At 65.7% G+C, this 14,531-nt stretch overlaps 1 protein-coding gene across 1 annotated transcript in view; it reads left to right on the forward strand.

The window, feature by feature from the left end:
• Positions 1-14,531, forward strand: part of nars1 (asparaginyl-tRNA synthetase 1) — a 51,249-nt gene that overhangs the window by 26,299 nt on the left and 10,419 nt on the right. Inside the window, exon 9 of the mRNA XM_085974422.1 lies at positions 13,508-13,729. Within this exon, the coding sequence (XP_085830548.1) occupies positions 13,508-13,729 (222 nt within the window). The remainder of the gene's footprint in view (positions 1-13,507; positions 13,730-14,531) is intronic.

Consider the following 14,531-nt stretch of genomic DNA (forward strand, 5'->3'; position numbering starts at 1 on the left):
CCCCGTCGCGCTCGCTCTCTTCCCCCCGTCGCGCTCGCTCTCTTCCCCCCGTCGCGCTCGCTCTGCTCCCGTCGCGCTCGCTCTTCCCCCGTCGCGCTCGCTCTCTTCCCCCGTCGCGCTCGCTCTCTTCCCCCCGCCGTCGCGCTCGCTCTCTTCCCCCCGTCGCGCTCGCTCTCTTCCCCCCGTCGCGCTCGCTCTCTTCCCCCGTCGCGCTCGCTCTCTTCCCCCCGTCGCGCTCGCTCTCTTCCCCCCGTCGCGCTCGCTCTCTTCCCCCGTCGCGCTCGCTCTCTTCCCCCGTCGCGCTCGCTCTCTTCCCCCCGTCGCGCTCGCTCTCTTCCCCCCGTCGCGCTCGCTCTCTTCCCCCCTCGCTCGGCTCTCTCTTCCCCCCGTCGCGCTCGCTCTCTTCCCCCCGTCGCGCTCGCTCTCTTCCCCGTCGCGCTCGCTCTCTTCCCCCCGTCGCGCTCGCTCTCTTCCCCCGTCGCGCTCGCTCTCTTCCCCCGTCGCGCTCGCTCTCTTCCCCCCCGTCGCGCTCGCTCTCTTCCCCCCGTCGCGCTCGCTCTCTTCCCCCGTCGCGCTCGCTCTCTTCCCCCCGTCGCGCTCGCTCTCTTCCCCCCCGTCGCGCTCAGCTCTCTTCCCCCCGTCGCGCTCGCTCTCTTCCCCCCGTCGCGCTCGCTCTCTTCCCCCCGTCGCGCTCGCTCTCTTCCCCCCGTCGCGCTCGCTCTCTTCCCCCCGTCGCGCTCGCTCTCTTCCCCCCGTCGCGCTCGCTCTCTTCCCCCCGTCGCTCGCTCTCTCCCCCCGTCGCGCTCGCTCTCTTCCCCCGTCGCGCTCGCTCTCTTCCCCCCGTCGCGCTCGCTTCTCTTCCCCCGTCGCGCTCGCTCTCTTCCCCCGTCGCGCTCGCTCTCTTCCCCCCGTCGCGCTCGCTCTCTTCCCCCCGTCGCGCTCGCTCTCTTCCCCCCGTCGCGCTCGCTCTCTTCCCCCCGTCGCGCTCGCTCTCTTCCCCCGTCGCGCTCGCTCTCTTCCCCCCGTCGCGCTCGCTCTCTTCCCCCGTCGCGCTCGCTCTCTTCCCCCCGTCGCGCTCGCTCTCTTCGCCCCCCGTCGCGCTCGCTCTCTTCCCCCCGTCGCGCTCGCTCTCTTCCCCCCGTCGCGCTCGCTCTCTTCCCCCCGTCGCGCTCGCTCTCTTCCCCCGTCGCGCTCGCTCTCTTCCCCCCGTCGCGCTCGCTCTCTTCCCCCCGTCGCGCTCGCTCTCTTCCCCCCGTCGCGCTCGCTCTCTTCCCCCCCGTCGCGCTCGCTCTCTTCCCCCCGTCGCGCTCGCTCTCTTCCCCCGTCGCGCTCGCTCTCTTCCCCCCGTCGCGCTCGCTCTCTTCCCCCCGTCGCGCTCGCTCTCTTCCCCCCGTCGCGCTCGCTCTCTCGTGTCCCTCCCCGTCGCGCTCGCTCTCTTCCCCCCGTCGCGCTCGCTCTCTTCCCCCCGTCGCGCTCGCTCTCTTCCCCCCGTCGCGCTCGCTCTCTTCCCCCGTCGCGTCGCTCTCTTCCCCCCGTCGCGCTCGCTCTCTTCCCCCCGTCGCGCTCGCTCTCTTCCCCCCGTCGCGCTCGCTCTCTTCCCCCCGTCGCGCTCGCTCTCTTCCCCCCGTCGCGCTCGCTCTCTTCCCCCCGTCGCGCTCGCTCTCTTCCCCCCGTCGCGCTCGCTCTCTTCCCCCCGTCGCGCTCGCTCTCTTCCCCCCGTCGCGCTCGCTCTCTTCCCCCCGTCGCGCTCGCTCTCTTCCCCCCGTCGCGCTCGCTCTCTTCCCCCCGTCGCGCTCGCTCTCTTCCCCCCGTCGCGCTCGCTCTCTTCCCCCCGTCGCGCTCGCTTCTCTTCCCCCCGTCGCGCTCGCTCTCTTCCCCGTCGCGCTCGCTCTCTTCCCCCGTCGCGCTCGCTCTCTTCCCCCCGTCGCGCTCGCTCTCTTCCCCCCCGTCGCGCTCGCTCTCTTCCCCCCCGTCGCGCTCGCTCTCTTCCCCCCTCCGTCGCGCTCGCTCTCTTCCCCCCGTCGCGCTCAGCTCTCTTCCCCCCGTCGCGCTCGCTCTCTTCCCCCCCGTCGCGCTCGCTCTCTTCCCCCCGTCGCGCTCGCTCTCTTCCCCCCGTCGCGCTCGCTCTCTTCCCCCCGTCGCGCTCGCTCTCTTCCCCCCCGCGCTCGCTCTCTTCCCCCCGTCGCGCTCGCTCTCTTCCCCCCGTCGCGCTCGCTCTCTTCCCCCCGTCGCGCTCGCTCTCTTCCCCCCGTCGCGCTCGCTCTCTTCCCCCCGTCGCGCTCGCTCTCTTCCCCCCGTCGCGCTCGCTCTCTTCCCCCCGTCGCGCTCGCTCTCTTCCCCCCGTCGCGCTCGCTCTCTTCCCCCCGTCGCGCTCGCTCTCTTCCCCCCGTCGCGCTCGCTCTCTTCCCCCCGTCGCGCTCGCTCTCTTCCCCCCCGTCGCGCTCGCTCTCTTCCCCCCCGTCGCGCTCGCTCTCTTCCCCCCGTCGCGCTCGCTCTCTTCCCCCCGTCGCGCTCGCTCTCTTCCCCCGTCGCGCTCGCTCTCTTCCCCCGTCGCGCTCGCTCTCTTCCCCCCCGTCGCGCTCGCTCTCTTCCCCCCGTCGCGCTCGCTCTCTTCCCCCCGTCGCGCTCGCTCTCTTCCCCCCCGTCGCGCTCGCTCTCTTCCCCCCGTCGCGCTCGCTCTCTTCCCCCCGTCGGCTCGCTCTCTTCCCCCGTCGCGCTCGCTCTCTTCCCCCCGTCGCGCTCGCTCTCTTCCCCCCGTCGCGCTCGCTCTCTTCCCCCCGTCGCGCTCGCTCTCTCCCGTCGCGCTCGCTCTCCCCGTCGCTCGCTCTCTTCCCCCCGTCGCGCTCGCTCTCTTCCCCCCGTCGCGCTCGCTCTCTTCCCCCCGTCGCGCTCGCTCTCTTCCCCCCGTCGCGCTCGCTCTCTTCCCCCCGTCGCGCTCGCTCTCTTCCCCCCGTCGCGCTCGCTCTCTTCCCCCCGTCGCGCTCGCTCTCTTCCCCCGTCGCGCTCGCTCTCTTCCCCCCCGTCGCGCTCGCTCTCTTCCCCCCGTCGCGCTCGCTCTCTTCCCCCCGTCGCGCTCGCTCTCTTCCCCCCGTCGCGCTCGCTCTCTTCCCCCCGTCGCGCTCGCTCTCTTCCCCCCGTCGCGCTCGCTCTCTTCCCCCCGTCGCGCTCGCTCTCTTCCCCCCGTCGCGCTCGCTCTCTTCCCCCCGTCGCGCTCGCTCTCTTCCCCCCCGTCGCGCTCGCTCTCTTCCCCCCGTCGCGCTCGCTCTCTTCCCCCCCGTCGCGCTCGCTCTCTTCCCCCCGTCGCGCTCGCTCTCTTCCCCCCGTCGCGCTCGCTCTCTTCCCCCCGTCGCGCTCGCTCTTCCCCCGTCGCGCTCGCTCTCTTCCCCCCGTCGCGCTCGCTCTCTTCCCCCCCGTCGCGCTCGCTCTCTTCCCCCCGTCGCGCTCGCTCTCTTCCCCCCGTCGCGCTCGCTCTCTTCCCCCCCGTCGCGCTCGCTCTCTTCCCCCCGTCGCGCTCGCTCTCTTCCCCCCGTCGCGCTCGCTCTCTTCCCCCCCCGTCGCGCTCGCTCTCTTCCCCCCCGTCGCGCTCGCTCTCTTCCCCCCGTCGCGCTCGCTCTCTTCCCCCCCGTCGCGCTCGCTCTCTTCCCCCCCGTCGCGCTCGCTCTCTTCCCCCCGTCGCGCTCGCTCTCTTCCCCCCCGTCGCGCTCGCTCTCTTCCCCCCCGTCGCGCTCGCTCTCTTCCCCCCCGTCGCGCTCGCTCTCTTCCCCCCCGTCGCGCTCGCTCTCTTCCCCCCGTCGCGCTCGCTCTCTTCCCCCCCGTCGCGCTCGCTCTCTTCCCCCCCGTCGCGCTCGCTCTCTTCCCCCCCGTCGCGCTCGCTCTCTTCCCCCCCGTCGCGCTCGCTCTCTTCCCCCCCGTCGCGCTCGCTCTCTTCCCCCCGTCGCGCTCGCTCTCTTCCCCCCGTCGCGCTCGCTCTCTTCCCCCCCGTCGCGCTCGCTCTCTTCCCCCCCGTCGCGCTCGCTCTCTTCCCCCCCGTCGCGCTCGCTCTCTTCCCCCCCGTCGCGCTCGCTCTCTTCCCCCCCGTCGCGCTCGCTCTCTTCCCCCCGTCGCGCTCGCTCTCTTCCCACCCGTCGCGCTCGCTCTCTTCCCCCCCGTCGCGCTCGCTCTCTTCCCCCCCCGTCGCGCTCGCTCTCTTCCCCCCCGTCGCGCTCGCTCTCTTCCCCCCGGCGCTCGCTCTCTCCCCCCGTCGCGCTCGCTCTCTTCCCCCCGTCGCGCTCGCTCTCTTCCCCCCGTCGCGCTCGCTCTCTTCCCCCCGTCGCGCTCGCTCTCTTCCCCCCCGTCGCGCTCGCTCTCTTCCCCCCCGTCGCGCTCGCTCTCTTCCCCCCCGTCGCGCTCGCTCTCTTCCCCCCCGTCGCGCTCGCTCTCTTCCCCCCCGTCGCGCTCGCTCTCTTCCCCCCCGTCGCGCTCGCTCTCTTCCCCCCCGTCGCGCTCGCTCTCTTCCCCCCCGTCGCGCTCGCTCTCTTCCCCCCCGTCGCGCTCGCTCTCTTCCCCCCCGTCGCGCTCGCTCTCTTCCCCCCCGTCGCGCTCGCTCTCTTCCCCCCCGTCGCGCTCGCTCTCTTCCCCCCGTCGCGCTCGCTCTCTTCCCCCCGTCGCGCTCGCTCTCTTCCCCCCCGTCGCGCTCGCTCTCTTCCCCCCCGTCGCGCTCGCTCTCTTCCCCCCCGTCGCGCTCGCTCTCTTCCCCCCCGTCGCGCTCGCTCTCTTCCCCCCCGTCGCGCTCGCTCTCTTCCCCCCCGTCGCGCTCGCTCTCTTCCCCCCCGTCGCGCTCGCTCTCTTCCCCCCCGTCGCGCTCGCTCTCTTCCCCCCCGTCGCGCTCGCTCTCTTCCCCCCCGTCGCGCTCGCTCTCTTCCCCCCCGTCGCGCTCGCTCTCTTCCCCCCGTCGCGCTCGCTCTCTTCCCCCCCGTCGCGCTCGCTCTCTTCCCCCCCGTCGCGCTCGCTCTCTTCCCCCCCGTCGCGCTCGCTCTCTTCCCCCCCGTCGCGCTCGCTCTCTCCCCCCCGTCGCGCTCGCTCTCTTCCCCCCCGTCGCGCTCGCTCTCTCCCCCCGTCGCGCTCGCTCTCTTCCCCCCCGTCGCGCTCGCTCCTCTTCCCCCCCGTCGCGCTCGCTCTCTTCCCCCCCGTCGCGCTCGCTCTCTTCCCCCCGTCGCGCTCGCTCTCTTCCCCCCCGTCGCGCTCGCTCTCTTCCCCCCCGTCGCGCTCGCTCTCTCTCCCCCCCGTCGCGCTCGCTCTCTTCCCCCGTCGCGCTCGCTCTCTTCCCCCCGTCGCGCTCGCTCTCTTCCCCCCCGTCGCTCGCGCTCGCTCTCTTCCCCCCCGTCGCGCTCGCTCTCTTCCCCCCCGTCGCGCTCGCTCTCTTCCCCCCCGTCGCGCTCGCTCTCTTCCCCCCCGTCGCGCTCGCTCTCTTCCCCCCCGTCGCGCTCGCTCTCTTCCCCCCCGTCGCGCTCGCTCTCTTCCCCCCGTCGCGCTCGCTCTCTTCCCCCCCGTCGCGCTCGCTCTCTTCCCCCCGTCGGCTCGCTCTCTTCCCCCCCGTCGCGCTCGCTCTCTTCCCCCCCCGTCGCGCTCGCTCTCTTCCCCCCCGTCGCGCTCGCTCTCTTCCCCCCCGTCGCGCTCGCTCTCTTCCCCCCCGTCGCGCTCGCTCTCTTCCCCCCCGTCGCGCTCGCTCTCTTCCCCCCCGTCGCGCTCGCTCTCTTCCCCCCCGTCGCGCTCGCTCTCTTCCCCCCCGTCGCGCTCGCTCTCTTCCCCCCCGTCGCGCTCGCTCTCTTCCCCCCCGTCGCGCTCGCTCTCTTCCCCCCGTCGCGCTCGCTCTCTTCCCCCCCGTCGCGCTCGCTCTCTTCCCCCCCGTCGCGCTCGCTCTCTTCCCCCCCGTCGCGCTCGCTCTCTTCCCCCCCGTCGCGCTCGCTCTCTTCCCCCCCGTCGCGCTCGCTCTCTTCCCCCCGTCGCGCTCGCTCTCTTCCCCCCCGTCGCGCTCGCTCTCTTCCCCCCCGTCGCGCTCGCTCTCTTCCCCCCCGTCGCGCTCGCTCTCTTCCCCCCCGTCGCGCTCGCTCTCTTTCCCCCCCGTCGCGCTCGCTCTCTTCCCCCCCGTCGCGCTCGCTCTCTTCCCCCCCGTCGCGCTCGCTCTCTTCCCCCCCGTCGCGCTCGCTCTCTTCCCCCCCCGTCGCGCTCGCTCTCTTCCCCCCCGTCGCGCTCGCTCTCTTCCCCCCCGTCGCGCTCGCTCTCTTCCCCCCCGTCGCGCTCGCTCTCTTCCCCCCCGTCGCGCTCGCTCTCTTCCCCCCGTCGCGCTCGCTCTCTTCCCCCCCGTCGCGCTCGCTCTCTTCCCCCCCGTCGCGCTCGCTCTCTTCCCCCCGTCGCGCTCGCTCTCTTCCCCCCCGTCGCGCTCGCTCTCTTCCCCCCCGTCGCGCTCGCTCTCTTCCCCCCCGTCGCGCTCGCTCTCTTCCCCCCCGTCGCGCTCGCTCTCTTCCCCCCCGTCGCGCTCGGCTCTCTTCCCCCCCCGTCGCGCTCGCTCTCTTCCCCCCGTCGCGCTCGCTCTCTTCCCCCCCGTCGCGCTCGCTCTCTTCCCCCCCGTCGCGCTCGCTCTCTTCCCCCCCGTCGCGCTCGCTCTCTTCCCCCCCGTCGCGCTCGCTCTCTTCCCCCCCGTCGCGCTCGCTCTCTTCCCCCCCGTCGCGCTCGCTCTCTTCCCCCCGTCGCGCTCGCTCTCTTCCCCCCCGTCGCGCTCGCTCTCTTCCCCCCGTCGCGCTCGCTCTCTTCCCCCCCGTCGCGCTCGCTCTCTTCCCCCCCGTCGCGCTCGCTCTCTTCCCCCCCGTCGCGCTCGCTCTCTTCCCCCCCCGTCGCGCTCGCTCTCTTCCCCCCCGTCGCGCTCGCTCTCTTCCCCCCCCGTCGCGCTCGCTCTCTCCCCCCCGTCGCGCTCGCTCTCTTCCCCCCCGTCGCGCTCGCTCTCTTCCCCCCCGTCGCGCTCGCTCTCTTCCCCCCCGTCGCGCTCGCTCTCTTCCCCCCCCGTCGCGCTCGCTCTCTTCCCCCCCGTCGCGCTCGCTCTCTTCCCCCCCGTCGCGCTCGCTCTCTTCCCCCCCGTCGCGCTCGCTCTCTTCCCCCCGTCGCGCTCGCTCTCTTCCCCCCCCGTCGCGCTCGCTCTCTTCCCCCCCGTCGCGCTCGCTCTCTTCCCCCCCGTCGCGCTCGCTCTCTTCCCCCCCGTCGCGCTCGCTCTCTTCCCCCCCGTCGCGCTCGCTCTCTTCCCCCCCGTCGCGCTCGCTCTCTTCCCCCCCGTCGCGCTCGCTCTCTTCCCCCCCGTCGCGCTCGCTCTCTTCCCCCCGTCGCGCTCGCTCTCTTCCCCCCCGTCGCGCTCGCTCTCTTCCCCCCCGTCGCGCTCGCTCTCTTCCCCCCGTCGCGCTCGCTCTCTTCCCCCCCGTCGCGCTCGCTCTCTTCCCCCCCGTCGCGCTCGCTCTCTTCCCCCCGTCGCGCTCGCTCTCTTCCCCCCCGTCGCGCTCGCTCTCTTCCCCCCCGTCGCGCTCGCTCTCTTCCCCCCCGTCGCGCTCGCTCTCTTCCCCCCCGTCGCGCTCGCTCTCTTCCCCCCCGTCGCGCTCGCTCTCTTCCCCCCCGTCGCGCTCGCTCTCTTCCCCCCCGTCGCGCTCGCTCTCTTCCCCCCCGTCGCGCTCGCTCTCTTCCCCCCCGTCGCGCTCGCTCTCTTCCCCCCCGTCGCGCTCGCTCTCTTCCCCCCCGTCGCGCTCGCTCTCTTCCCCCCCGTCGCGCTCGCTCTCTTCCCCCCCGTCGCGCTCGCTCTCTTCTTCCCCCCCGTCGCGCTCGCTCTCTTCCCCCCCGTCGCGCTCGCTCTCTTCCCCCCCGTCGCGCTCGCTCTCTTCCCCCCCGTCGCGCTCGCTCTCTTCCCCCCCCGTCGCGCTCGCTCTCTCCCCCCCGTCGCGCTCGCTCGCCTCTTCCCCCCGTCGCGCTCGCCTCGCTCTCTTCCCCCCCGTCGCGCTCGCTCTCTTCCCCCCCGTCGCGCTCGCTCTCTTCCCCCCCGTCGCGCTCGCTCTCTTCCCCCCCGTCGCGCTCGCTCTCTTCCCCCCCGTCGCGCTCGCTCTCTTCCCCCCCGTCGCGCTCGCTCTCTTCCCCCCCGTCGCGCTCGCTCTCTTCCCCCCCGTCGCGCTCGCTCTCTTCCCCCCCGTCGCGCTCGCTCTCTTCCCCCCGTCGCGCTCGCTCTCTTCCCCCCCCGTCGCGCTCGCTCTCTTCCCCCCCGTCGCGCTCGCTCTCTTCCCCCCCGTCGCGCTCGCTCTCTTCCCCCCCGTCGCGCTCGCTCTCTTCCCCCCCGTCGCGCTCGCTCTCTTCCCCCCCGTCGCGCTCGCTCTCTTCCCCCCCCGTCGCGCTCGCTCTCTTCCCCCCGTCGCGCTCGCTCTCTTCCCCCCCGTCGCGCTCGCTCTCTTCCCCCCCGTCGCGCTCGCTCTCTTCCCCCCGTCGCGCTCGCTCTCTTCCCCCCCCGTCGCGCTCGCTCTCTTCCCCCCCGTCGCGCTCGCTCTCTTCCCCCCCGTCGCGCTCGCTCTCTTCCCCCCCGTCGCGCTCGCTCTCTTCCCCCCCGTCGCGCTCGCTCTCTTCCCCCCCCGTCGCGCTCGCTCTCTTCCCCCCCGTCGCGCTCGCTCTCTTCCCCCCGTCGCGCTCGCTCTCTTCCCCCCCGTCGCGCTCGCTCTCTTCCCCCCCCGTCGCGCTCGCTCTCTTCCCCCCCCGTCGCGCTCGCTCTCTTCCCCCCCGTCGCGCTCGCTCTCTTCCCCCCGTCGCGCTCGCTCTCTTCCCCCCCGTCGCGCTCGCTCTCTTCCCCCCCGTCGCGCTCGCTCTCTTCCCCCCCGTCGCGCTCGCTCTCTCTTCCCCCCCGTCGCGCTCGCTCTCTTCCCCCCGTCGCGCTCGCTCTCTTCCCCCCGTCGCGCTCGCTCTCTTCCCCCCCGTCGCGCTCGCTCTCTTCCCCCCGTCGCGCTCGCTCTCTTCCCCCCCGTCGCGCTCGCTCTCTTCCCCCCCGTCGCGCTCGCTCTCTTCCCCCCCGTCGCGCTCGCTCTCTTCCCCCCCGTCGCGCTCGCTCTCTTCCCCCCCGTCGCGCTCGCTCTCTTCCCCCCCGTCGCGCTCGCTCTCTTCCCCCCGTCGCGCTCGCTCTCTTCCCCCCCGTCGCGCTCGCATCTCTTCCCCCCCGTCGCGCTCGCTCTCTTCCCCCCCGTCGCGCTCGCTCTCTCCCCCGTCCGCTCGCTCTCTCCCCCCGTCGCGCTCGCTCTCTTCCCCCCCCGTCGCGCTCGCTCTCTTCCCCCCCGTCGCGCTCGCTCTCTTCCCCCCCGTCGCGCTCGCTCTCTTCCCCCCCGTCGCGCTCGCTCTCTTCCCCCCCGTCGCGCTCGCTCTCTTCCCCCCCGTCGCGCTCGCTCTCTTCCCCCCGTCGCGCTCGCTCTCTTCCCCCCCGTCGCGCTCGCTCTCTTCCCCCCCGTCGCGCTCGCTCTCTTCCCCCCCGTCGCGCTCGCTCTCTTCCCCCCCGTCGCGCTCGCTCTCTTCCCCCCCGTCGCGCTCGCTCTCTTCCCCCCGTCGCGCTCGCTCTCTTCCCCCCCGTCGCGCTCGCTCTCTTCCCCCCCGTCGCGCTCGCTCTCTTCCCCCCCGTCGCGCTCGCTCTCTTCCCCCCGTCGCGCTCGCTCTCTTCCCCCCGTCGCGCTCGCTCTCTTCCCCCCGTCGCGCTCGCTCTCTTCCCCCCGTCGCGCTCGCTCTCTTCCCCCCGTCGCGCTCGCTCTCTTCCCCCGTCGCGCTCGCTCTCTCCCCCCGTCGCGCTCGCTCTCTTCCCCCCGTCGCGCTCGCTCTCTTCCCTCCCCCCCCGTCGCGCGCCCGCGCTCTCTTCCCCCCCCGTCGCGCGCCGCGCTCTCTTCCCCCCCCCCCGTCGCGCGCCCGCGCTCTCTTCCAACAACATGCCCTCAAAAAAGCCTCTGCACCGCCCCCCCCTCTCTCTCTCTCGTCTCTCTCTCTCTTTCCCCCCCCCCTCGCTCTCTCTCTTCCAACAACAACATGCCCTCGAAGAAGTCTCTCTCCTCTCTCTCCCCGTCTCTCTTGCCCCCATCTCTCTCTCTCTCCCGCAGTCTCCCTCTCTCTCTCCCTCAGTCGCTCTGTCTCTCCCCCCTCAGTCTCTCTCTCTCTCCCCCCTCAGTCTCTCTCTCTATCTCCCCAGTCTCTCCCTCTCTCTCTCTCTCTCTCCACATCTCTCTCTCTCTCATCCTCAGTCGCTCTCATCTCCCCCTCAGTCGCTCTCTCTCTATCTCCCCATTCTCTCTCTCTCCCCAGTCTCTCTCTCACACTCCCAATCTCTCTCTCTCTCACACTCCCAGTCTCTCTCTCACACTCCCAATCTCTCTCTCTCTCACTCCTAATCTCTCTCTCTCACTCCTAATCTCTCTCTCTCTCTCTCTCTCTCTCACACTCCCAGTCTCTCTCTCTCACACTCCCAGTCTCTCTCTCTCACACTCCCAGTCTCTCTCTCTCACACTCCCAGTCTCTCTCTCTCCACACTCCCAGTCCTCTCTCTCTCACACTCCAGTCTCTCTCTCTCACACTCCCAGTCTCTCTCTCTCACACTCCAGTCTCTCTCTCGCACACTCCCAGTCTCTCTCTCTCACACTCCCAGTCTCTCTCTCTCACACTCCCAGTCTCTCTCTCTCACACTCCCAGTCTCTCTCTCTCACACTCCCAGTCTCTCTCTCTCACACTCCCAGTCTCTCTCTCTCACACGCCCAGTCTCTCTCTCTCACACTCCCAGTCTCTCTCTCTCACACTCCCAGTCTCTCTCTCTCTCACACTCCCAGTCTCTCTCTCTCACACTCCCAGTCTCTCTCTCTCACACTCCCAGTCTCTCTCTCTCACACTCCCAGTCTCTCTCTCTCACACTCCCAGTCTCTCTCTCTCTCACACTCCCAGTCTCTCTCTCTCACACTCCCAGTCTCTCTCTCTCACACTCCCAGTCTCTCTCTCTCACACTCCCAGTCTCTCTCTCTCACACTCCCAGTCTCTCTCTCTCACACTCCAAGTCTCTCTCTCTCACACTCCCAGTCTCTCTCTCTCTCACACTCCCAGTCTCTCATCTCTCACACTCCCAGTCTCTCTCTCTCACACTCCCAGTCTCTCTCTCACACACTCCCAGTCTCTCTCTCTCACACTCCCAATCTCTCTCTCTCTCACATTCCCAATCTCTCTCTCTCTCTCTCTCACACTCCCAATCTCTCTCTCTCTCTCACATTCCCAATCTCTCTCTCTCTCACTCCAATCTCTCTCTCTCTCACTCCCAGTCTCTCTCTCTCACACTCCCAATCTCTCTCTCTCACACTCCCAATCTCTCTCTCTCACACATTCCCAATCTCTCTCTCTCTCACTCCCAGTCTCTCTCTCTCTCTCTCTCACTCCCAATCTCTCTCTCTCTCTCTCTCTCACTCCCAATCTCTCTCTCTCTCACTCCCAATCTCTCTCACACTCCCAATCTCTCTCTCTCTCTCTCACACTCCCAATCTCTCTCTCCTTCCCTCTCTCTCTCTCTCTCTCTCTCTCTCTCTCTCTCTCTCTCTCTCCTCCTTCCCTCTCTCTGTCTCTCTCTCCTTCCCTCTCTTTCTCCTTCCCCTCTCTCTCTCTCTCCTTCCATCTCTCTCTCTCTCCTTCCATCTCTCTCTCTCTCTCTCCTTCCCCCTCTCTCTCTCTCTCTCTCTCTCTCCTTCCCTCTCTCTCATTCCCTCTCTCTCTCTCTCTCATTCCCTCTCTCTCTCTCTCTCTCCTTCCCTCTCTCTCTTCCCCCCAGTCGCTCCCTCTCTCTCTTCCAACAACAACATGCCCTCGAGAAAGCCTCAGCACCGCCGGGCACCCCCAGCTAGTATATTTATAAAACATCTTTGGGTTTTCCTTGATTTTTCATGCTCTCTCTTTGCTTTCCTAATACAGGAAACTTTGGTTTATCCGGGGGTTATATGTCCAGAAACTTCGATCTAATGGCAGAAATCAGCAGCCGTTTTGGTTAGGTTTTTTTTCTTCACCTTGCATTTTTTTTTTAAACAGCCAGGCTCTGGAAAGCGTCTCTGTAGCTTGGCAACAGCTTCAGAGACGCTTCCAAGGTACGGGCCGAGTGTTTACAAGCTGTTGCTAAGCAACAGTGTTTGTTGTCAGATACGGAGATGAAAACCTCCGTATCTGACAACATTAGCGCTGGTCTATCCGGAAGTTTTGATAGAACGGCAGCAGCTCGGTCCCGTCGGTGCCGGATATTGCAAAGTTTCCTGTATCCTTTTTAATTGCACCCTTGCACTTTCTGTACTCCTACAGATTCTGGAGTATTTAGCCCTCGCTATCTGTCATACGCTTCCCTTTTTTTCTTTATCCTACCCTGTATGTCTCTAGACATGCAGGGGGCTCTAGATTTGTTAGTCCCACCTTTTTTCTTTAAGGGCACATGTTTGGTCTGAGCCTTCTGGATCTTCTCTGTGAATGCCTCCCACTGCTCTGACACTGATTTACCTTCAAGTAGCTGTTTCCAGTCCACCTATAGCTAAATCCCCCCTCAGCTTAGCAAAATTTGCTTTTCCCCAATTTAGAATTTTTATTCCTGATCTAGCCTTGTCCTTTTCCATAACTTCCTTAAATCTAGAATTATGGTCACTAGCACCAAAATGCTCCCCCACTGATACGCCTTCTACCTGCCCAGCTTCATTCCCTAAAACTAAGTCCAGAACTGCCCCCTCCTTTTGTTGGGCTTGCTACATACTGGCTAAAAAAGTTCTCCTGGATGCATTTTAGAAATTCTGCACCTTCTATATTACATATTTAATAAAGAAAAAAATGAAGTATACGGGGAAGGGGTGGGGGAATATAACTAAGTGGATAGTTCGTTCAGAAAGTAGCACGGGTGCAATGGGCCAAATTGACTCATTCCTGTGCTGTCAACATTCTGTTGGTCTGTGTGAACCAGAAGTCTCCTGGTGGGCATAAAGTTAGGAAAGGATTGGTCCAGTCAATGATGACCTCACCACTTGGTTGAATATCTTGCTAATGCTCACAGTCTAGGCTCTCATAACGAATGACCATTTGGATGAGGTACCAAAGGGTGGGTCAAACTTGTGGAAATGTCCCTAGCTTCAGCCTGTGCCATAAGGAGAAGGATGGAGAAAGAAAGTTTGCCATTTAATATCTTTTACTAAAAGCATTTTTTTTTAAAGTATTTAGTCTTTGCCTGAAACTTGTTCCAACCATGGATTGCATCCCAGTTCTGAACAGACTATTTTGGATATTAAATTATTTTTGCTGACACTTCAAAAGTAATCCAACGGTTGCAAAATGCTTTGGGATGTCCTGATGTATAAATGCTCCATCCTATCTCCTTAACCTCAGTGCAAATTGAAGCTAATAGCTTGGCTGAGAAATGGAGAATTTTACAGAGTCAGTATTTAGTACTTTTACCCCATTTGATGTGATTGACTTCACTTATCTTTCCCAGGCTCCAGGAGGGCATGAATTGATGTGTGATTACTGGGAACTGATTGGTTTGGCTCCACCTGGGGGTGCTGATAACTTGATCAATGAAGAATCTGATGTAGATGTGCAGCTCAACAACCGTCATATGATGCTCCGAGGAGAGAACCTGTCCAAGATCTTTAAAGTGCGCTCTGCTCTGGTGCAGTGCTTTCGGGACCACTTCTTTGACAATGGCTACTTTGAAGTATGCTTCTTATTTCTTCCATGCTTTATTTGTAGTAATTTCAAGGGTGAATTTAATCATATTGTATTGAGATACTGAAATATCTTGTTACTCCTCCGGTGTTGCTGTTTTATGGGGTTGAAAACCTTCATGGTGTTTTACTGTGAAGAGCTCCATAGAAAGTGACTATTGAAAGCAGGATATGGTAATGAGTGGGATTTACTCTGAAAATGCAATGGCCCAGAAATTCGGGTCGGGGGCTTCCCGCGAGTGCAAGCCCCCAACCTGCACTTACCTTGCACGTCGACCGTTGAGCTGTGGGCCCCCGTGGAATTGCGATCCTGGGCCTCCTCCAACTGCTGGCGCGCAGTGCTTGCGTATCCCAGGGGCGCAGTTAGTTCGATGCGTCCCCTGGGATCACGTGGGCCATGGAGAGCCAATGGTAGCAGGGAATGCTTCATTCATAAGTTTGACAGGAAGACCTGTCAAACTTATAAATACTATAAGTCCCAAAACATCACTAAATCTTCAAATAATTTTTTTTTTTAAATCGCATTTTAAATAAACTATAAATTACATGAAATAACTATTTTAAACAATTTGAATTTTTGAAAAAAATAATTTTATTTTCTAATGGGGCTAACAATAAACTTACCTTTCTTTAAAGTATTTAAAAATAATAAACCTGTGGAAAAAATGTTTTAATTTTAATTAATTCACCACTTACCTTGTAAAAAGCAGGCCTTGCGACTGCTTTTTACATGTCTAACTTCTGGAGACTTACCCTCCTGGGAAAACCTGCAACAAAAAAAAAAAAAAAAAG

This window comes from Somniosus microcephalus, chromosome 2, assembly GCF_052327205.1.
Source record: "Somniosus microcephalus isolate GS21.2 chromosome 2, FLI_Smic_1.0, whole genome shotgun sequence".
In the NCBI taxonomy this organism is placed as follows: domain Eukaryota; kingdom Metazoa; phylum Chordata; class Chondrichthyes; order Squaliformes; family Somniosidae; genus Somniosus; species Somniosus microcephalus.